Here is a 22,926-nt window from a genome sequence, read left to right on the forward strand (position 1 = left end):
TTTTTGTAGTTTTTAGTAGAGACAGGGTTTCACCGTGTTAGCCAGGATGGTCTCAATCTCCTGACCTCGTGATCCGCCCGTCTCGGCCTCCCAAAGTGCTGGGATTACAGGCTTGAGCCACCGCGCCCGGCTCTCTTTTTTTTTTATTTAGACAGAGTTTCACTCCTATCATCCAGACTAGAGTACAGTGGCACGATCTTGGCTCACCTCTGCCCTCTGGGCTCAAGTGATCCTCCTGCCTTAGCCTCCCAAGTAGCTGGGACTACACACATGCTACCTCACCAGGCTAATTTTTATATTTTTTTTGTAGAGGCGGGGTTTCGCTCTGTTAACCAAGCTGGCCTTGAACTCCTGAGCTCAAGCAATCCTCCCGCCTTAGCCTCCCAAAATGCTGGGATTACAGGTGTGAGCCACTGCACCCGGCCGTAAGATTTCTTTCTAACATTTGTAAATGCCTGCAATTATACTCAAAGTACAATGAGATTAGCAGTGCTTGAGTGCTCCTGTGAAAACACTCAAGATTTTGTAGTTTAGAAGTTCTTGTGGTCCCTTTTCATTTCTGTCCAATTCAGGTGTCAATTCTTCTACCTAGTTACTGACCCCCTGCCCTTCGCATTATTCTCATTATCACTGTCAGGCCTCTGAGCCAAAGCTAAGCCATCATATCCCCTGTGACCTGCACGGACACACCCAGATGGCCGGTTCCTGCCTTAACTGATGACATTCCACCACAAAAGAAGTGAAAATGGCCTGTTCCTGCCTTAACTGATGGCATTATCTGAACCCAGGTGAAATAAACAGGCTTGTTGCTCACACAAAGCCCTTTTGATGGCCTCTTCACACGGACGTGCATGAAATTTGGTGCCGTGACTGGGATCGGGGGACCTCCCTTGAGAGATCAATCCCCTGTCCTCCTGCTCTTTGCTCTGTGAGAAAGATCCGCCTATGACCTCAGGTCCTCAGACCAGCCCAAGGAACATCTCACCAATTTTGCATCGGGTAAGCGGCCTCTTTTTACTCTCTTCTCCAACCTCTCTCACTATTCTTCAACCTCTTTCTCCTTTCAATCTTGGCGCCACCCTTCAATCTCTCCCTTCTCTTAATTTCAATTCCTTTCATTTTCTGGTAGAGACAAAGGAGACACATTTTATCCGTGGACCCAAAACTCCGGCGCCGGTCACGGACTCAGGAAGGCAGCCTTCCCTTGGTGCTTACTCATTGCGGGGACGCCTCTCTTATTATTCACCCACGTTCCATTGGTGTCTCATCTCCATGGGGATGCCTGCCTTGATCATTCACCCACATTCCCTTGGTGGCAAGTCAATTGCAGGGACGCCTGCTTTAGCTGCTCCCCACCCTCTTCTCTGTGTCGCTAGGCCTCTTTAAACTTGCCTCTTTCACTATGGGTAACCTTCCACCCTCCATTCCTCCTTTTTCTCCCTTAGCTTGTGTTCTTAAGAACTTAAAACCTCTTCAACTCTCGCCTGACCTAAAATCTAAGCATCTTATTTTCTTCTGCAACACTGCTTGGCCCCAGTACAAACTTGACAATGGTTCTAAATGGCCAGAAAACGGCACTTTCGATTTCTCCATCCTACAAGACCTAAATAATTTTTGTCAAAAAATGGGCAAATGGTCTGAGGTGCCTTACATCCAGGCAGTTTTCACACTTCGTTCCTTCCCTAGTCTCTGTTCCCAATGCGATTCTTCCCAAATCCTCCTTCTTTCCCTCCTGCCTGTCTCCTCAGTCCCAACCCCAAGCGTCGCTGAGTCTTTCCAGTCTTCCTTTTCTACAGACCCATCTGACCTCTTCCCTCCTCCCCAGGCTGCTCGTCGCCAGGCCGAGCTAAGTCCCAATTCTTCCTCAGCCTCCATTCCTCCACCCTATAATCCTTCTATCACCTCCCCTCCTCACACCCGGTCCGGCTTGCAGTTTAGTTCCGCGACTGGCTCTTCCCCACCTGCCCAACAATTTCCTCTTAGAGAGGTGGCTTGAGCTGAAGGCATAGTCAGGGTGCATATACCTTTTTCTCTATCAGACCTCTCTCAGATCAGTCAGCGTTTGGGCTCTTTCTCATCAGACCCCACTAAATATATACAGGAATTCCAATATCTAACTCTGTCCTACAATTTAACCTGGAGTAACTTAAATGTCATCCTGACTTCTACCCTCTCCCCAGATGAATGGGAAAGAGTTTTTTCTCTAGCCCAATCTCACGCTGATAACCGCCGGCTTCACGAGCCAGACCTCCAGGAAGGCATTAGAACAGTTCCCCGAGAGGATCCCCAGTGGAACTATCAGGCAGATTCCCCAGGTATAGCTAGGCGAGATTCCATGATTTCCTGCCTAGTTGAAGGGCTTAAAAAGGCAGCTTACAAAGCTGTTAATTATGACAAAGTTAAAGAAACTACCCAAGGTAAAGATGAAACCCCAGCCCAGTTCATGGCCCTCTTAGCAGCAACCCTTAGATGCTTTACTGCCCTAGACCTAGAGGGGCCAGAAGGCCGCCTTATTCTTAGTATGTATTTTATCACCCAGTCAGCTCCTGACATTAGAAAAAAGCTTCAAAAATTGGAATCCCGCCCTCAAACCCCACAACAGGAATTAACCTCACCTTCAAGGTGTACAGTAATAGAGACGAGGTAGCCAGACAGCAACGCATTTCTGAGTTACAGCTACTTGCCTCCGCTGTAAGACAACCCACAACCACGTCTGCAGCATACAAGAACTTCAGAACATCCAAGTCACAGCTCCCAGGGGCTCCTTCAAAACATCCTCATGGGCCTTGCTTCAAATGCCAAAAGCCTGGCCGTTGGGCCAAGGAATGCCCGCAGCCCCTGTCTATTCGGGCCCCCACTGGAGGTCGGACTGTCCAACTCACATTGCTGCCGCTCCTGAAGCCCCTGGAGCCCAAACCCCACGTTCCTTGGCTGACTCCTTCTCAATCTCCTCAGCTTAGCAGCTGAAGACTGACGCTGCCTCATCACCTCGTAAGCCCCCTGGACCATCACAGACACCGAGCCTTGGGTAACTCTCACAGTGGAGGGTAAGTCCGTCCCCTTCTTAATCCATACAGAGGCACTCCACATTACCTTCTTTTCAAAGGCCTGTTTCCCTTGCCTCCATAACTGTTGTGGGTATTGATGGCCAGGCTTCTAAACCTCTTAAAACTCCCCAACTCTGGTGCCAACTTGGACAACGTTCTTTTATGTACTCCTTTTTAGTTATCCCCACCTGCCCAGTTCCCTTATTAGGCCAAGACATTTTAACTAAATTATGTGCTTCCCTGACTATTCCTAGGCTACAGCCACACCTCACTGCCACCTTTTCCCCCAGTTCAAAGCCTCCTTCACATCCTCCCCTTGCCTCTCCCCACCTTAAACCACAAGTATAGGACGCCTCTACTCCCTCCGTAGCAACCGACCATACACCCCTTACCATCTCATTAAAACCTAATCACCCTTACCCCGCTTAACACCAATATACCATCCTGCAGCATTCTTTAAAAGGATTAAACCCTGTTATCATTCGCCTGTTATAGCGTGGCCTTTTAAAGCCTATAAACTCTCCTTACAATTCCCCCATTTTACCTGTCCTAAAACCAGACAAGCCTTGCAAGTTAGTTTAGGATCTGCGCCTTATCAACCAAATTGTTTTGCCTATCCACCCCGAGGTGCCAAACCCATATACTCTCCTATCCTCAATACCTCCCTCCACAACCCATTATTCTGTTCTGGATCTCAAACATGCTTTCTTTACTATTCCTTTGCACCCTTCATCCCAGCCTCTCTTTGCTTTCACTTGGACTGACCCTGTCACCCATCAGGCTCAGCAAATTACCTAGGCTCTACTGCCGCAAGGCTTCACAGACAGCCCCCAATACTTCAGTCAAGCCCAAATTTCTTCCTCTTCTGTTACCTATCTCGGCATAATTCTCATAAAAACACATGTGCTCTCCCTGATGATCATGTCCAGCTAATCTCCCAAACCCCAATCCCTTCTACAAAACAACAACTCCTTTCCTTCCTAGGCATGGTTAGGGTGGTCAGAATTCTTACACAAGAGCCGGGACTGCGCCCTGTAGCCTTTCTGTCCAAACAACTTGACCTTACTCTTTCAGCCTAGCCCTCATGTCTGCGTGCAGCGGCTGCCACTGGGCTTTAATACTTTGAGAGACCCTAAAAAATCACAAACTATGCTCAACTCACTCTACAGTTCTCATAACTTCCAAAATCCATTTTCTTCCTGCCATCTGACGCATACACTTTCTGCTCCCCAGCTCCTTCAGCTATACTCACTCTTTGTTGCGTCTCCCACAATTACCATTGTTCCTGGGCCAGACTTCAATCCGGCCTCCCACATTATTCCTGATACCACACCTGACCCCCATGACCGTATCTCTAATCACCTGACATTCACTCCATTTCCCCATATTCTTCATGTCCCTCACCCTGAACACACTTAGTTTATTGATGGCAGTTCCACCAGGCCTAATCACCACTCACCAGCAAAGGCAGGCTATGCTATAGTATCTTCCACACCTACCATTGAGGCTACTGCTCTGCCACCCTCCACTACCTCTCAGCAAGCGAAACTAGTTGCCTTAACTCAGGCCCTCACTCTTCCTAAAGGACTATGCGTCAATATTTATACTGACTCTAAATATGCTTTCCATATTCTGCACCACCATGCTGTTATATGGGCTGAAAGAGATTTCCTCACCTTGCAAGGGTCCTCCATCATTAATGCCTCTTTAATAAAAACGCTTCGCAAAGCCCCTTTACTTCCAAAGGAAGCTGAAGTCATTCACTGCAAAGGCCATCAAAAGGCATCAGATCCCATCGGCTCAGGGCAACACTTATGCTGATAAGGTAGCTAAAAAAGCAGCCATCAAAAGGCATCAAATCCCATGGCTCAGGAAAATGCTTATGCTGATAAGGTAGCTAAAAAAGCAGCTAGCGTTCCAACTTCTATCCCTCATGGCAGTTTTTCCTCCTCATCTGGCCACTCCCACCTATTCCCCTATGGAAACTTCCACCTATCAATCTCTTCCCACACGAGGCAAATGGTTGTTAGACCAAGGAAAATAACTCCTTCCAGCCTCGCAGGCCCATTCTATTCGGTAGTCATTTCATAACCTCTTCCATCTAGGTTGCAAGGCCGCTAGCCCGTCTCTTAGAACCTCTCATTTCCTTTCCAGCATGGAAATCTATCCTCAAGGAAATCACTTCTCAGTGTTCTATCTGCTATTCTACTACTCCTCAAGGATTGTTCAGGCCCCCTCCCTTTCCTACACATCAAGCTCGGGGATTTGCCTGCACCCAGGACTGGCAAATTGACTTTACTCACATGCCTCAAGTCAGGAAACTAAAATACCTCTTGGTCTAGGTAGACACTTTCACTGGATGTGTAGAGGCCTTTCCCACAGGGTCTGAGAAGGCCACGGTGGTCATTTCTTCCCTTCTGTCGGATATAATTCCTCAGTTTAGACTTCCCACCTCTATACAGTCTGATGACGGACCGGCCTTTATTAGTCAAATCACCCAAGCGGTTTTCAGGCTTTGGGTATTCAGTGAAACCTTTATGTCCTTTACTGTCCTCAATCTTCAGGAAAAGTAAAACACACTAACAGTCTTTTAAAAACACACCTCACCAAGCTCAGTCACCAACTTAAAAAGGACTAGACAATACTTTTACCACTTTCCCTTCTCAGAATTCAGGCCTGTGCTCGGAATGCTGCAGGTTCCAGCCCATGTGAGCTCCTGTGTGGATGCTCCTTTTTATTAGGTCCCAGTCTCATTCCAGACACCAGCCCAACTGGAACTGCACCCCAAAACTTGGGTAGAACCTAAAAACTCACCAACCAAGCAAGTAATGATGCTGAACCCCCTTAGGCTGTCTCTAATCGGATGTCCTAAGTCCTCCCAATTCTTAGTCCTTTAATACCTGTTTTTTCTCCTTCTCTTATTTGGACCTTGTGTCTTCCTTTTAGTTTTTCATACAAAACTGCATCCAGGCCATCACCAATCATTCTATAGACCAATGATCCTTCTAACAACCCCACAATATCGCAAAATCTTCCTTCAGCTTAATCTCTCCCACTCTAGGTTCCCATGCTGCCCCTAATCCCGCTTGAAGCAGCCCTGAGAAACATCGCCCATTATCTCTCCATACCACCCCCCAAAAACTTTCACCGCCCCAACACTTCAACACTATTTGTTTTATTTTTCTTATTAATATAAGAAGACAGGAATGTCAGTCCTCTGAGCCAAAGCTAAGCCATCATATCCCCTGTGACCTGCATGTACACATCCAGATGGCTGGTTCCTGCCTTAACTGATAACATTCCACCACAAAAGAAGTGAAAATGGCCTGTTCCTGCCTTAACTGATGGCATTACCTTGTGAAATTCCTTTTCCTGGCTCATCCTGGCTGAAAAGCTCCCCCACTGAGCACCTTGTGATCCCCACCCCTACCCACCAGAGAACAACGCCCTTTGACTGTAATTTTCCTTTACCTACCCAAATCCTATAAAATGGCCCACCCCTATCTCCCTTCGCTGACTCTCTTTTTGGATTCAGCCCACCTGAACCCAGGTGAAATAAACAGCCTTGTTGCTCACACAAAGCCTGTTTGGTGGTCTCTTCACACGGATGCGAATGAAAATCACTGGCTTCATTCGGCTCAGGACAGAAGGCACAGATGGGAGCATCTTACTGCATTCTCTAGAAAGGCTCACCATTTTTATATCCATATTACAATGTGTGCTGGATCCAGCTTCCATATTCATTGTTCCAATCACATCAGATGTTTCCTCAGATGCCTTTATAAGTTTTTCATAGCCATCTCTTCATCAGTTTAAAATTATTTGTTATTGTGTTAAATTGTGAGTCCATCTAACTTTATCAACTTTGCATACATATTGACTCAAATTATTTTAGGCTGATGGGTCTCTCTCCTGTTCTTTAAAATGAAATTTGAAAGGAGACTTCACAATGTGTGCCAATAACCTATTTTTTAACTTTTAAAAAATAATTGACCTTATGGGAAAATGAAACCGTTTTCTAAATAATCATATCCAGTAAATGATTGAAAAGCACTTGAAAAATGCAGAAACCTTGGATCTTGAATAATGACATTTGATAATAAATATATTGCTTCTTTGTCTTTAAATCAACTACTGTTTCCTTTTTCAGCTAGTGAGACAGCAAAAAAATTAAGAAAGACAAGTCCTTACCTTTTCCTTGACTGCTTCCAGTTCTGCATCTGTAATTTTCCATGGAGTTTCTCTTTTTAATTTCTCAGCAGTTGTTAAATCTTTGCAGCTTTCATGGAGACGATATGGTTCAATCATCTCTTCAAAGACTTTCCAGCTGAAATTTGAATTATAAAGGAGGCCTCACAGTGGGAAACTAACTCATTATTTCACAGATACTCCAGGCATGACTGGCTCTGCTGGCTGTGGAATCAGAGCTGAATATCATGCAAATCTTTTAAGAATTATCTTTGCAGGGAATTTACTGTGAGTAAAACCATGGCTACAGTACACCTTCCCTACCCCAGAAAAGGCCTTAGTGTGTTGGAGGCCTTGTTAGCCTATTAGGTATTAGATCTTCAATATTATCACACAAACACATAGGTAGTAATTGTTCTGCAAATACATTTTCTGCATAGTGTAGTCAAAGACATAGTTGTAATGTAGATACTTTAGCACACAAGTGAGTTTTCACCTGCTTATTGTACAGACTCTATGGGAGAAATTAATCAATTAACATAGGAAATGGATATGGCTACCCTCACCCTTAGTCTACATGGCAACTCCCACTCATGGCAGGAGGCCGCTGGCAGGTAGGAGGAGAACAGCAAGGGCTCCCACAAGTTTAATGATTGTAGAACAATTTGGATGCTTTCTGCAAATAATGCTCCTCTTGTCCTTTTGTTGTTTGATGTTGCTGTCTGAGATTTTCAAATGAGTATTATTCAGGTTCATGTTAGGAGAAAGAACAAAAATCAATACTGTTTTAATGCCTAAAAATCTGAGACTATGTTAGAACATTTAAAAGAAATTGCTGAGGAGAAAACTAGCAGCTAAGAGCTATAGAACATTTAAAAAATTACTTATAAGAACCTCATAAGATTTATTTTTAAAAACAATGATACGAAGTAAAACTTATATTTACGGCAGTAGTTGTCTCTAGTGTGCTACTTTAAGATGATCTCAAGTAAGAACAATTTCTTTGGTTTTATATAATGTAGCTTAGTTATAATTTAGTAATTTTGGAATGAATAATAATTAGAATCAATATGTTGTTAAGTCAGGAAATGAAAATATGAAGTAATGAGTTCAATTATCTCACCAACTGGTCTGATTTAGGATTTGCAGATAAAAGTGCAGAGATTACAAAGGAGCAGGATTGTCCCTACTAGTGAGCCTTTGTTAAGAGACTGAAAAGATACTTAATGCATTAGGCTTCTATTGCATTGACTTATTTAGAAAGGTAGGCAAAGACAGGGAAAGAGTAAGACTGATAGGCCCTATTTTTCTTTCAACTTTGATTTCCTGTTTCAACAGCGTCATGCCTTTAGAGACCTCTGGGAGTGGCCATCACTATGGAAAGGTGCTGGCTTCGGGGAGTAGGGTCTGGGTTCTCGCGCCAGCTCTTGCGTTGTCCTCCTTGGCCTGGATATTCTAGGCTATAAAAGGGGAGTGCCGGCCGGGCGCAGTGGCTCAAGCCTGTAATCCCAGCAATCCCAGCAACTTTGGGAGGCCCGAGGGCGGCGGATCACGAGGTCAGGAGATCGAGACCATCGCTGGCTAACCACGGTGAAACCCGTCTCTAGCTAAAAGAAATATACAAAAAACTAGCCGGGGCGAGGGTGGCCGGGCGGCCTGTATCCCCAGCCTAACTCGGGAGGGCTGAGGGCCAGGAGAATGGGCGTAAACGCGCGGGAGGGGCGGAGTTTTGCAGTGAGCTGAGATCTGGCCCACTGCACTCCAGCCGGGTGAGCAGAGCGAGAGCTCCTTCCAAAAATAAATAAATGAATAAATAAATAAATAAATAAATAAATAAATAAATAAAAGGGGAGTAACCATGGCTGCTAGAAGAGGAGTAACAATGGCTGCTAGAAACTGGTTTGAGAGTCACTGTGATGATTTGGGTGACAGTGCTCTGAAAAGCATGCAGTGCCTTAGAAAGGCAAGACGTTCACTTTACTCAGCAGCCACAGGATTGACGTTAGCAATGGAGAGGCTTTCTGTTAAAGCTCTTCATATACTTATTTTGATCAGGATGAGAGTTTCTTTGCAGCTCAACCCAAATTCTTGTTAGAAAGCACAGGACAAAAATAGTTTCCTAAGGAATAGAAGGTGGAGTTGAGGTTGCTGGTTGTCTCCCCAGCAACTGTACTATGTTTTCCTCATTGTAGTTTCAGTGGGAATGACTTCATTGCCAGTATAGACAATCAGCACAACTCTATGTCTTCTTCCAGAGTGATTGGCCAGGTGGGCACATAACATAGGGAAACTTGAACCAATAAGTACCCACTACTATGCTGACCACAGTAATGTCTCAGTGGCTTAGGTTAGTGAAACCTGAAAGGAGCCCTGGACCCTGAGCTCAGTAATTTGGGAAGAGACAAACTTTCTCTCCTATGGAATATACATGAGCAAGTAGGTAGTCCTGGTTACAATTGACAGTCATCTTGTTTTTATAAGTGAAATCAACTTTGATGGATGCTTTTATTAAAAAAAAAAAGTAAAGTAGGGAGACTGAAAGAGAATTAGTCCTTGATTACAAAATTAACCTAGATCAAGTTTAGCCTGAAATCCAAAATATGATTGTATTTTTAAGTTACATATGAAGTAATTCCTATTGTCTAAATCACTGTGAGTTAAGTTTTCTTTTACTTGCAATTGAAACATGCTAAGTGACACAGGATGATAACAGGGCTGTATTTGCCCATTTTTGTCTTTGAACACTTACTGCTCCTTCTCTGTGTTCATCTTTGATTTGTCTATCCTTTGGATCATCTTTGAACTGGCTATTTTTCATTCTCTTCACTAGGGGATCCTGACGTAGCTCAAGATTTCTATTTTGATTCTCATTAAATCTGATTTTTTCCTTATAAGTACTTTTAATTGACTCTAGAATAAGCCAAGTGTTACATGCTATTAAATATAAATAAGAATTCAATTGTTAAAATTAACTGCTGCCTTCCCCATCCTTGTTCCTCATAACAAAGTTTAAAATTTTTTAAATTGCATAATATTTCCCCCCCAAGTCTACATAAAATTTCTTCTCTCAAAGTAATGTACCAATTGTTTCTGGGACTACTCTAGCATCTTTAAACTAAATTACCTACTTAATTGCTTCTAGTTTCTCTTTGATTTCCACATAAAGATTGTTGTCTTTTTGTCCTAATTCTTTTAATTCAATCTATACAATAAAAAATGGAATTTAAGCACAAGAGCTTTTCAGTTTCTCCTGGCTCGATTATTTTCTCATTAACTTTGCTTTTATACTCCCTTTCACCCTTGCCCTACCATGTTTATAGACAATGTTTCTATAATAAAATTCCTCCATCAAGACTTACTGATGTTTTATGGGTAGTTGAAAGATTTATTAAAGGCAATTTGAGGGCATTTAAAATTAGCCTCCAACATGGAAATCACTGACAAGCTATTTTTGACATATTGTGTATCACCTGGTGACCAAGAAAGAGTAGTGATCAGGGGATAGTTGTTAACAGTAGGTAGGGGCTGCCTGGCCAAGGTGCAGGTGGGAGCTGAAATTGAGCCAGTGTTCTATTCTCTAAACGTTAGCTCCTGGGTCTGGGGCTGCATCAGCCCAGAGGAAGAGTTCTCTTTCTCTGATTAGACCATCCAGAGGAGTTGCCTTAATTAAGGTATTACAAATGTGCCAGATGCGCTACTAGTGGCCATCTGTGAGATTTACTGAATGATCGTACTGTGTTCTACATTAGGGTTACTTTCAAGTATTGGAACAGCCATTGCCAACATCAGATAGGGACTGTTTTATAAAGTAATATGACATCACTGTGGCAGGAGGCTGAAGAGAAGAGGATGGCTCTTCCAGCACACTCCTTCTGGTGGCCTCCTGTTTCATCAGCAGGGTGTATTGGTCACAAGAATTCTTTTATTTTAGTAAGAATGGATTTTTTTTTCTGCATTTTCCTTAATACCTTGAAACAACAGAGAGAAAACTTCCAAAATTTTGAAAACTAATTGATTTCCTGACAAAAAAATTAATTCTTTTTATTCCAGGATAATGAGGACATGTGACAAATACCAAATGAACACGGTGGACATCAGAAGAGGACATCCTGGGACAAAGGTCAGAGTAGTAAGAAGAAGAGTGTCCAGACTACGAAAAGTATTCAAAGAAAAAAGAGGCGTTGTTAATGGAAGAGGTACATCAGCCTCAGCAACAGGACAGAAAGGATGGCTATGCAGGGTGGTGACAGTGGCAGCTGGACAGACTAGTATGAAAGAAGGAGAAGGATATAAGGACTTGGGTTGAGAAAACTAGACTGACAAGTAAAGAGACAAAGAAATATAGGCACAAATTAGTCAGCAAAACATTGATAATGTCAGCAAACATTGATAATGCTTACCTAAGGATAAGACCAAGAACAGCAAGGAGAATTTGGCTACAAGAAGTGGGTGAGGCCAGGTGTGCTGGCTCATGCCTGTAATTCCAGTACTTTCGGAAGCCAAGGTGGCAGAATCAGTTAAGCCCAGGGGTTTGAGACCAGTCAGGGCAACATAGTGAGACTTTTTCTTTACCAGAAAAAAAGCTGGGTATAGTGGCTCATGCCTGTAGACCCAGCTACTCAAGAGGCTGAGGCAGGAGGATCTCTTGAGCCCTGGAGTTAGAGGCTACGATGAGCTGTGATTGTACCACTGCAACCTAGCCTAGATGACAGAGTGAGATCCTGTCTCAAAAAAAAAAAAAAAAAAAAAAAAAATGGTGGATAATTCATGTTCAGTAAGGCTTATAGGAAATCCAAAGTCAGTAGAAGACACAGTGACTACCCACTAGACAGCAGAAAATGGCCCTATCTTGCAGAGCACTGGCCGGCTATGCCCTATTGTTAAGTGGCATGTACTAAGGAATTGTTGGACTTGCTGTTATGAAAGAGGATGTATTTCTACCAATTAGAGCCATATGAAGAGCTTGTTTGATTATATCACTGCAAATGCCAAAATGCAATGATATAGAGAATGGAAATTCTTTGAATAAAAAGTGGAAGGCTACCAGAGATTACTGTATGACAACCCAGTTAATATCAGAATGTTAATTACATTTGTCAATAAGAATTATGTGTTCTTAGTTTTTCTTATGCATTTATAACTGTAGAAATACAAGAATGTAATGCATTAGAGTATGGTGTAAAGAAATATCACAAAGTGATAACCAGTTTAACCCTGTCGATTATAGCTTTCTTATCACAGTAATTTTTTTTTTTCTCTCCCTCTCTTTTTTTTTCTTTTTTTTTTTTTTTTTTTTTTTTGAGATGGAGTCTCGCTCTGTTGCTAAGGCTATAGTGCAATGTACGATCTTGGCTCACCACAACCTCTGCCTCCCGGATCCAAGTGATTCTCCTGCCTCAGTCTCCTGAGTAGTTTGGATTACAGGTGCCCACCATCACGCTTGGCTAATTTTTGTATTTTTATTAGAGACAGGGTTTCGCCATGTTGGTCAGGCTGGTCTCAAACTCCTGACCTCAGGTGATCTGCCTGCCTCAGCCTCCCAAAGTGCTGGGATTACAGGTGTAAGCCACCGTGCCCGGCTCTTTTTTCTTTTCTTTTCTTTTTTTTTTTTTGAGACAGGGTCTCAAAAAAGAGACTCTTGTCACCCAGCCTGCAGTGCAGTGGGGTGATCATGGCTCACTGTAGCCTTGACATCCCAGGTTCACGTGATCCTCCTGCTTTAGCCTCCTGAGTAGGACTACAGGCATACACCACCAAGTCTGGTGAATTTTTTCTATTTTTGGGGGTCTTGGTATGTTGCCCAGGCTGCTCTGGAACTCCTGGGCTCAAGCGATCCTCCTGTCTTGGCCTCCCAAAGTGCTGAGGTTACAGGTGTGAACCACCACGCCTTGCAGTTAAGGTGTTTTGTAAAACCATTTGAACTGACCCACTGCCTTGGAAGGATCATGAGTAACCTCAAAGAATATGAAATTCAAGTTTGTTTGATCAGTAAGGATGCATCTTAAATTGGAATAATTTTCAGTTAGTTATTAAGCTCATATAGAATAGCAATAAATCAAAAGAAGGAAAGAGTCAAGAAGCCTTGAAAAACATGGAATTATAATCCATCAAAAGTACAAAAGGGGCCGGGTGTGGTGGCTCATGCCTGTAATCCCAGTACTTTGGGAGGCTGAGGCAAGCAGATCACAAGGTCAGGAGATAGAGACCATCCTGGTCAACATGGTGAAACCCCGTCTCTACTAAAAAAAAGAAAAAATACAAAAATTAGCTGGGCGTGGTGGCACGTGCCTATAATCCCAGCTATTCAGCAGCTGAGTGAGGCAGGAGAATCCCTTGAACCAGGGTGTCGGAGGTTGCAGTGAGCCAAGATGGTGCCATTGCACTACAGCCTGGCAACAGAGCAAGACTCCATTTAAAAAAAAACACACAAAAAAAGAAGTACAAAAGGAAGAAGAAATGATGGTCAACAGAAAAGGGAAGAGATCTGACAGAACTGTGATAATCTAAGCCATTCTGGGACCTTCACATCCCTCTGTATGATTCCTCTTGGAGGCCCCACTCTACACGAAATCAAATGTATTAAATTGCATCTGAGTGCAACAGTAAATATGATTTTAGACTATAAATAATTGAAAACACTTTGTAATTGTTAAATGATAACTCTAAATATTTAATTTAATTTAAAATTGGCCATGGTTTCTAAACAATCTTCTTGCACCCTTGCAAACTACTGTGAAGATGTAACCTACAAGTGTTTTCAAGTATCAGTGTTGCCAGGTGTGATGGCTCATGTCTGTAATCCCAGCACTTTGGGAGGCTAAGGCGGGCAGATCACTTAAGCTCAGGGGCTTGAGACCAGCCTGGGCAACATGGCGAAAGTCTGTCTCTACCAAAAAATTAGCTAGGAGTGGTGGCACGTGCTTGTGGTCCCAGCTACCTAGGAGGCCAAGGTGGGAGAATGACTTGAGTCCAGGAGGCAGAGGTTGTTGTGAGCTGAGATTGCACTGCTACACTCCATCCTGGGTGACAGAGTGAGACCCTGTCTCAAAACAAAAAACTCCAAAAATATCATTGTTATAAGCTGAATGCTTGTGTCCCCCCACCCAAATTCACGTGTTGAAGCCCTAACTTCTATGTGATAGTATTTGGAGGTGAAGCGTTTGGGTGGTTATTAGGTTGAGATAAGTTCATGAGGCTAGGTTCCCTATTACAGGATTAGTGCTCTTATAGGAGGAGAAAGAGAGAATTCTTTCCACCATGTGAGGACATAGCAAGGAGGCGGCCATCTGCACACCACGAAGAGGGCCCTCAAAGGAAATTGAGTAAGTTAGCGCCTTGAACTTGGACTTCCCAGAACTTCGCCAGAACTGTGAGAAATAAGTGTCTGTTGTTTAATCCACCCAGTCCATGGCATTTTGGTATAGCAGCCTGAGCTGACAAAGACTCTAATGGAGTTGATAAATATAACAATTAATGAGGATTAAAATAATGTCACATTTTGAAGATATTTAAGTGATTACTTTGATTTTGTCATTTTCTTTTTTTATTTTGGAGCCAGTACATTTCTTTTCCAGGCTTCAGATAGTTTTAGACATCCCCGCAAAATTCACAGGCCTTACCTGTTGGGCCTTTAGTGCCTAAAAGCTAAAATGACCCTGGGGAGTTGGTATTGTCCGTGTGCAGAGAAGACACGAGCTGTTTCCACATCTTCTCCATCAGAGCTCCCCATCCAGGCTGCTCCACGAGTAACTTTGAATAACAAAACTTGCCCTGATGGCTCCGGTCAGAATAGTATGACCTTGTGCTTCCCGCTACTCTTGCCACCATAGAAACCAAGAACAGGAAGGGCAATTCTAAAATACGAACTAATCCGTTTCAACAATTCTCCCTCTCAGGCTTGTCTTCACTGTAAAAGCTTTTCTTCCCTTTAGAATGTACTTGTTAGTTCTGTCATGATTATTTGAAGGCCCTTCTTATTAGATCCCATCAAGAAGTCACTGCAGTAAATACATAACATTTTTACTGTTTGATAATCAACACAAAAGAGAATGAGAGAGTACCATGGGTAATCAATGGATCTTGTTAAATATTTCATACCTCTCTTTGTTTGGCTTAATGTTGATGTCACCAATGATATGGATGTCTGCAAATTTTATCCTAAATTTGCTCAGAAGGGAAGCCATTCTGAAAATATGAAAGGAAAATACTTCATCATTGCATATTTAACTATTTTCAATCAAAGAGTTTTGTGTTTGAGTTAAGATATCAAAAGCAATCACGTCTTATTTCAGCTTAGCTTTCAGACAGAGGCTTTTTGGTTAGTGTTTGATTTTCATTACAGTACTTGATGAACACATTAAGTGTGGACCAAGCTATTTCACTGAAGGCATAAAGAAACCCCTGTAGGTGCAGACACTGGCAACAGCCAATCCAGCCTTGCATTTATGTCACAGGGAACAGAATGCAAATCTGTCCACATTTCTTATTATTTGAAAGACAGCAAGTCTTAATACTTATGGACTGTTATATTGGTGATAATTTTCATAGTTACTGACAAACTACTGACAGTTATCATACAATATATCATAATATGATAAATTATATATGATTAATTATATATACAAACATATATTATATAAATTGTACAATATATAAACATAACATTATAAACCATTGTGTATATTATAAAACCTCATATATATATAAGCCTCATATATATGGCTTATATATATATATGAGGTTTTTTCTTGGCAATTGATAATTTTGATATAATTTCAAAGTTACAGAAAAGTGTTTAAGATAATACAAAGAACTCCCAGATTCACCAGTTGTTTATATTTTGTCCCGTTTGATTTACCATTTTCTTTGTTTCTCTCTCTTTATATTTATCTATCTATTTACTTTTATCTCTATCTATCTACCTATCTACTCTAATCTTTTAAAGTCAGTTGCAGATATTAGGCACCTTTACCCCTAAATTTTTCAGTGGGCAGTTCCTAAGAACAAGGACAATTTCTTATATAAAGACAGCACAATTTTTGAAATTGGAAAATTTAACATTGATGCCATACTACCATTTAAGCCACAAAACATTTTCAAATTATACTAATTGTCCCAATAAAATATTGGCAGCTTTAAGAAATGTAAAATATTATAGACATTATGTTAGTTTCCATGTTAATATGATCCTCTTGAAGTACAATTAAATATATATAATATTAGTATATACATAACATTGATTTGATTGAAAAGACATATATGCATATATGTATAATATATATGCAGTCATACACCACATAATAACATTCTGGTCAATGACAGACTGCATGTACAATCGTGGTCCCATAAGATTATAATGAAACTGAAAAATTCCTATCACCTAGTGATGTCATAGCTGTTGTAATAATGGCATAGCACAGCGCATTATTCACACGTTTGTGGTGATGCTGGTGTAAACAAACCTAATGCACTGCCAGTCATATAAAAATACAGCACATATAATTGTGTACAGTACATAATACTTGATAACAATAATAAATGACTGTTACTGGTTATGTGTTTACATACTATACCTTTTATTATTATTTTAGAGTGTACTCCTTCTACTTATTAAAAAAAGTGAACTGTGAAACAGCTTCTGGCAGGTCCTTTAGGAGATATTCCAGAGAAAAGCATTGTTATCATAGGAGATGACAGCTCCATGCCTGTTATTGCCCTGGAACACCTTCCAGTGGGATACAAGATGTGGACGTGGCAGACAGTGATATTGATGATCCTAACCCTGGATAGACCTACACTAATGTGTGTGTTTGTGTTTCAGTTTTTAACAAAAATATTTAAATAGAAAAAAGCAGGCTGGGCCAGGTGGCTCACGCCTGTAATCCCAGCACTTTGGGAGGCCGAGACGGGCGGGAGATCGAGACCATCCTGGCTAAGACGGTGAAACCCTGTCTCTACTAAAAATACAAAAAATTAGCCGGGCGCGGTGGCGTGCGCCTGTAGTCCCAGTTACTGGCGAGGCTGAGGCAGGAGAATGGCGTGAACCCGGGAGGCGGAGCTTGCAGTGAGCCGAGATCGCGCCACTGCACTCCAGCCTGGGCGACAGAGCGAGACTCCGCCTCAAAATAAAATAAATAAATAAATAAATAAAATAAAAAAGAAAAGCTTATAGAATAAGGATATAAGAAAAACACTTTTGCACAGCTGTACAATATGTTTAAGTTCTATGTTATTACAAAAGGGTCAAAAGCTTAGAAATGATAAAGTAAAAAAGTTGCAATAAGGTAAGATGAATTTATTATTAAAGAAAAAAATATTTTTCATTCTCAGGTCCAGCTTTGAAGAAAAATATTTTTGTATAAATTTTGTGTAGCCCAAGTATGCAGTGTTGATAAAATCTACAGTCGCGTAGTCATGTCCTGGGGCCTTCACATTCCCTCACCACTCACTGATACACCCAGAGCAACTGCCAGTCCTGCAGGTTCCATTCATGGTAAGTGCCCAATACAAGTGGACCATTTTTTATCTTTTATGCTGTACTTTTACTGTACCGTTTCTATGTTTTGATATACAAATATTTACCACTGTGTTACAGTTGTCTACAGTATTCAGTTCAGATTTGTAGCCTAGAGCAACAGGGTATACCATATAACCTAGGTGTGTAGTAGGTTATACCATCTAGGTTTGTGTAAGTACACCCTGATGTTTGCACAATATGAAATTGCCTGACACATTTCTCAGACTGTAACAATGTAGCAATATATAACTATATGTGTGTCTGTGTGTGTGTGTGTGTATATATATATATATATATATATATATATATATCTACACACACATATATACCACATTCACAGCACAATACATCCTAAGAGGGAAGAGAAAATATTAAAAATTACTGAATAAAGTCTGTCATTATTTTGTGACTTCTGGAAGTGCTGGTTCCAGGAAGGATGCAGAGCTTAGTCCCTCACTGCCATGAGGGACTAAGAGCTGCTGAAGGTGGTTTTCTGGATTTCTACCAGAGACCTCTAGATGTGTCATGTTCTCAGTATGCTTATTATTCTCACACCTGGCATCAGCTCTCAATGGCTAAATTAATGAGAAAGATACAGGCTTAACACTGTGGGATTTTTTTTTTTTTTTTTACTTTAAATTAGAAGAGTTTTCTACAGTCATCCCTTTAAACTCTTTCAAACTACAAAGGAGAAACTGGGGACCCAGATGTGTTTGGCAACTGTTGCAAAGTCCTACAGCTCCTTGATGGCAGAGCTGGGGCTAGAACCCAGGTGCAGTCTCTCCATTTAGTTCTCTTTTACATATGCTGTGCTAAGAGTGACTGCCATGAATTAGGAGGTTTGAATTCCCACAGAAAAAGCAAGTGGACCCAAATTTCCTTTAGGCTCTTCTTTTCTTGGATGCCTTTACTGGTCAGAACAAAATAAGCATTATATGAGATAATGAAGCTCCCACTCAGGACTTGCGATGAGGCTTCTGTGGCACCTTCCTTTTGGAAAGCATTTGTGACAGAGGATAAGAGGTCTTGCTTGAAGACAGTGATCAGGAAAAATATGCAAATAATTTACTGACCAGAGAACCAAGTAAACACGAGGCCTATCCTGGTGGCTTTGTCTTTAAGTCTATTGTGTCTCAGAGACACTTAAAGTTATTAAAATTAAAGCATTAAAGCAACAAACCTCTGAAATGACCTAACATGTGGGTGGTAAACTACTTACGTAATTTTTTCTTCTTCAATGCGGTTGATCTTTCCTCCAACATAGATCCTTAATTTACAGTCTTTCCATTTTTTTCTGAGAGTCAAGATATAGGGGATAAGAAGTGTTAACCCTGGAATAAAGAGTGAATTATGACACGATGAGTATATCTAAATGGGAGGAAATGAATAGCTTTATATCTTTATTCATTCCCACATTGATAGCTCTTAATTAAGTTACAATCTTTGGAGAACACAGAAATGTTATTCTTTAACTAGTATTTTTCCCATATACCTTCTCATGCAGTTTGTTAAGTTGATCAAGATAGAAATTCTCGTCCCTAGTGTATTTTCTGAAAGTTTTTACCTCCATCATCAAACAACCACCAAACATCAATTGTGCCTTTTTCTTGTTTCTTTTAAATTGAGTGCTGGCTTCCACCAGTTTCTGGTTGAACTCTCCCACGTGCATCGACTGGATTGTGTTAATGCTGCCATCTGAAACGAAGGAGGAATTGATGCATCTGTTTGCTTCTGAGGGCAGAAACAAAATAACTTTCCAATCAATCTACTGATGAAAATAGAGAGAAGGTCACAGATTCGTGTTTATTATACCTAAAATAAATAGCGACTCTATTCTTCAAAAGGCAGAGATAAAAGTCCAATCCCAGAATAATTTAGACCACCTTCAATAGTTAAATAAAATATAGACAGTCCATAGTTAAGTAAAACAGCTCTATGATTATAGTTTTTATTAAAAAACAATGGATTTTTTCAGACCTTTAGCAATCTGTCTCAGAGTGGAGTTATTATTTAGGCATGCAACAATGCTACTGGCCAGAAATCCCCATTTCCCCAAATCTCAGATATAAATCAACTTAATAGTATTAATGTTTTTATATTTACTTCACATGTGGAAAGTGGTTTTCTGGAAATAAGCTATAGAATCAGAAATATCCTTTCATTAAGGCATTGATTCGTGAAGCACTATTTTGGTTTAAGTGCCATTCAGGTCTGGTTTCTAAAATTTGCCAGGGACCATGTGCATCTTGAACTCTGTGACTATTTGGTCCCTTAGTCGGCCTGGGTTACTCCTCTGCTTTCTTTTCAATGAATCTTGTGAAGCTAAAGTAAAGCCATTTGAGCTATTTGAATCTTTGTGAATTAGATGGAAAAAAAAAAAAAAAAAAAGCTAGAAAATATGGAAATAGGCCGGGCGCGGTGGCTCAAGCCTGTAATCCCAGCATTTTGGGAGGCCGAGACGGGCGGATCACGAGGTCAGGAGATTGAGACCATCCTGGCTAACATGGTGAAACCCCGTCTCTACTAAAAAAATAAAAAAAACTAGCCGGGCGAGGTGGCGGGCGCTTGTAGTCCCAGCTACTCGGGAGGCTGAGGCAGGAGAATGGCGGGAACCGGGGAGGCGGAGGTTGCAGTGAGCTGAGATCCGGCCACTGCACTCCAGCCTGGGTGGCAGAGCGAGACTCCGTCTCAAAAAAAAAAAAAAGAAAGAAAAAAAAGAACATATGGAAATAAAAACATCTTTACTCGAGTTATAGTTCAGGGTGCATATAAAACAGTTAAAATTTTTAAAAATGCAATTTCTACCCTAACATGGACACAATGAAAGTGTACCAGGGAACTCGGCCAGTGTTGGAGCCGGACCTGTTCCTGTTTGCCAAGAGGGGTTTCTCTGCCACAGTGTACATAGTATTTCTCATATCTGTGTCTTTGAAAGTCATGACTTTATTGCTCTCTTTCAAAGAGGTGGTGTCAGCCTGGTGCTTAGAGGAGGGCTGACAGCCTCTTCAGAGCTTCCTCTCTGATCTAAGAGGTTCTGAAGATGCTTTGTTTTATCTTTTGCTGTTTCTGTGTTTAGGGTCTGTCAGTTCTGAAGCAATGATCTGATATTGTTTTTACATCCCTGGGACTGCTGAGGGAGAAAAATTTATTTACAAAATGGACCAAGCTCTGCCCTCACTTACAGACAAGTCAAAGTATCCAGAGGCCTCCTGTTCATACTCAGGTGCCTGGGGGCAGGATTGGTTCTGGTCTAGAACTCAAAAGAGTTGACAACCAATGAAAGCCTAGAGTAGTGAATGAGCCCTTTTGAGCTGTGTTTAAATTTCTAGGTATTAAAACAGTATATAACATTATTACTTTTCTGAACAATTTGACATGTTGACTTTTGGAAGAGTATATTTTTGACAAAACAAGTATTGTGATGCAGAAATAAGCTTCCAGAATAAATAACAAGTCCTGCTGTCATAAGGACATTAATGCTTCCTTCTCCCTAGTTAGAGCACACTGTTGGGCTATGACTTTTGAATTTTCCATTATTTTCCAGACTGTACCACTTAATAGAGCAGATTTAATGGATTGTTAACTTTTTTTTTACAGTTAAACCAAATAATTAGAAAGAAAAGAAGATAGTAGTTAGCATCCAGAACAGTCTTATTTAAATATTTTCACCCTGATGTAGCTTCAGCTTGAATTCAAACACATCATCTACGTCATTTTAAGGTGAACTGTAAGGAGTAGGCCACGGCCCATGGGGTTATCCCAGGAACTCGACAGTACCCGTAGTATCTGAAGTGGGGCAATATCTGGATTTCCCATCATTCTCTGTAGATATATAAAACTATTATATTATAGGTGAAATTTCATCTTTGGGCTATAGGAGGAAAGCAGACAAACCATTTATGGGGTAGGAGATGGCCTTGTCGAAGAGCCTCTTTGAAGGGTTAGCCCCGGTCAACCTAGACCAGAAGTCTGCTAAGTCTCCACTTGGATCCTGCTGTTTGACTTGGAGACCCTCCCAGAGAAACCATCTTTTCCTGGCCTCACACCAGAATGTGACTTCAGTGACTACAGGACATTCCTGCATAAATGCCTGCTAACATTCTGATTTTTGACCAGCAGAGGTCACTGTGGACCTCATTAAACTCAAACCCATAGCGTTTCGGAAAGTAATTTTCAAAAATCCAAACGTTTGAATCGTCTGTTTATAAAACGTATAACGAGCTCTCCCAACCTCTGATCCTCTGTCCAGGACTGCATACCATAAGTTCACATGTAAGTGTACGATTTAGATGAAATCTACAGGTAGTGAGTATCAATAAAGTTCTAAGTCCTGCATTCTGGTTTGTGATAAAGATGCTTTTTTTGAAATCAGCGTTCCAGCTGGATACCGTATTTGCATGTACTAGTCATATTTCAGTTCCCTGAAATGTCTGAAAGGTAAGGGTGTGTGTGGATAAGACGGTTTGGATACTGACTCTTAATTTTCTATCCCCTTTTCATCTTAACTGAGAATCTTCTGTTTCATGGCATGCAATCTGCTTAAGCACTATTGGACTTCCAAACCAAATATTACATTTTAAAAATAATTTTTGACAGTAAGATGGTATAAAGTACCTAATGAGGTTGATAAATGACAATAGCTGCTACCGTTTATCCATACTACCTTCTGGAGAGAAACCTTTCAGTTCCTACCTACACTCAATGCCCCCAACATCTTAGATGCTGACTTCGGACTCTTTCTAGATGCTCAAATAGTGACTCATCTTGTAAACTTTCTTGCAAATTTTAAAAGTACTTACCTTTTTTAGGCGTTGTCTTGGTAATGTTCAACTTGCCAGCTTTTTTAAACAAGCCTCGAATGCCTCCACTTTCCTCTTCACACTCATTGTCTTTGATAGTCGCTTCCAATGCTAGTCTCTCCTGTTCTAATCTCTCTAATTCCTCTGATGAAAGAATACACAATCACCCACTTAACTCAGAGCTACAAAGTTTCTAGAAACAATCTTATAAACTTTTAATATTTAAAATGGTATGTATGTGATAAGATAATTGTTTATACATAGTATAGTTTTTCTAAATGATTTTTATATATTATCTTTTAATAGAAGTAATATATTTTGGTTGGGTGAGGTAGCTCGTGCCTGTAATCTCAGCACTTCGGGAAGCCAAGACAGG

General features: G+C 41.2%; 1 protein-coding gene across 1 annotated transcript in view; it reads right to left on the reverse strand.

The window, feature by feature from the left end:
* Positions 1-22,926, reverse strand: part of SLC12A1 (solute carrier family 12 member 1) — a 109,646-nt gene that overhangs the window by 8,148 nt on the left and 78,572 nt on the right. The window contains 6 exon segments of the mRNA XM_017872780.1: positions 7,239-7,374; positions 15,333-15,419; positions 18,971-19,082; positions 19,316-19,369; positions 19,372-19,446; positions 22,551-22,694. Of these exon segments, the coding sequence (XP_017728269.1) occupies positions 7,239-7,374; positions 15,333-15,419; positions 18,971-19,082; positions 19,316-19,369; positions 19,372-19,446; positions 22,551-22,694 (608 nt within the window).

The sequence above is a fragment of the Rhinopithecus bieti genome, unplaced genomic scaffold, assembly GCF_001698545.2.
Source record: "Rhinopithecus bieti isolate Rb0 unplaced genomic scaffold, ASM169854v2 scaffold_6945, whole genome shotgun sequence".
In the NCBI taxonomy this organism is placed as follows: domain Eukaryota; kingdom Metazoa; phylum Chordata; class Mammalia; order Primates; family Cercopithecidae; genus Rhinopithecus; species Rhinopithecus bieti.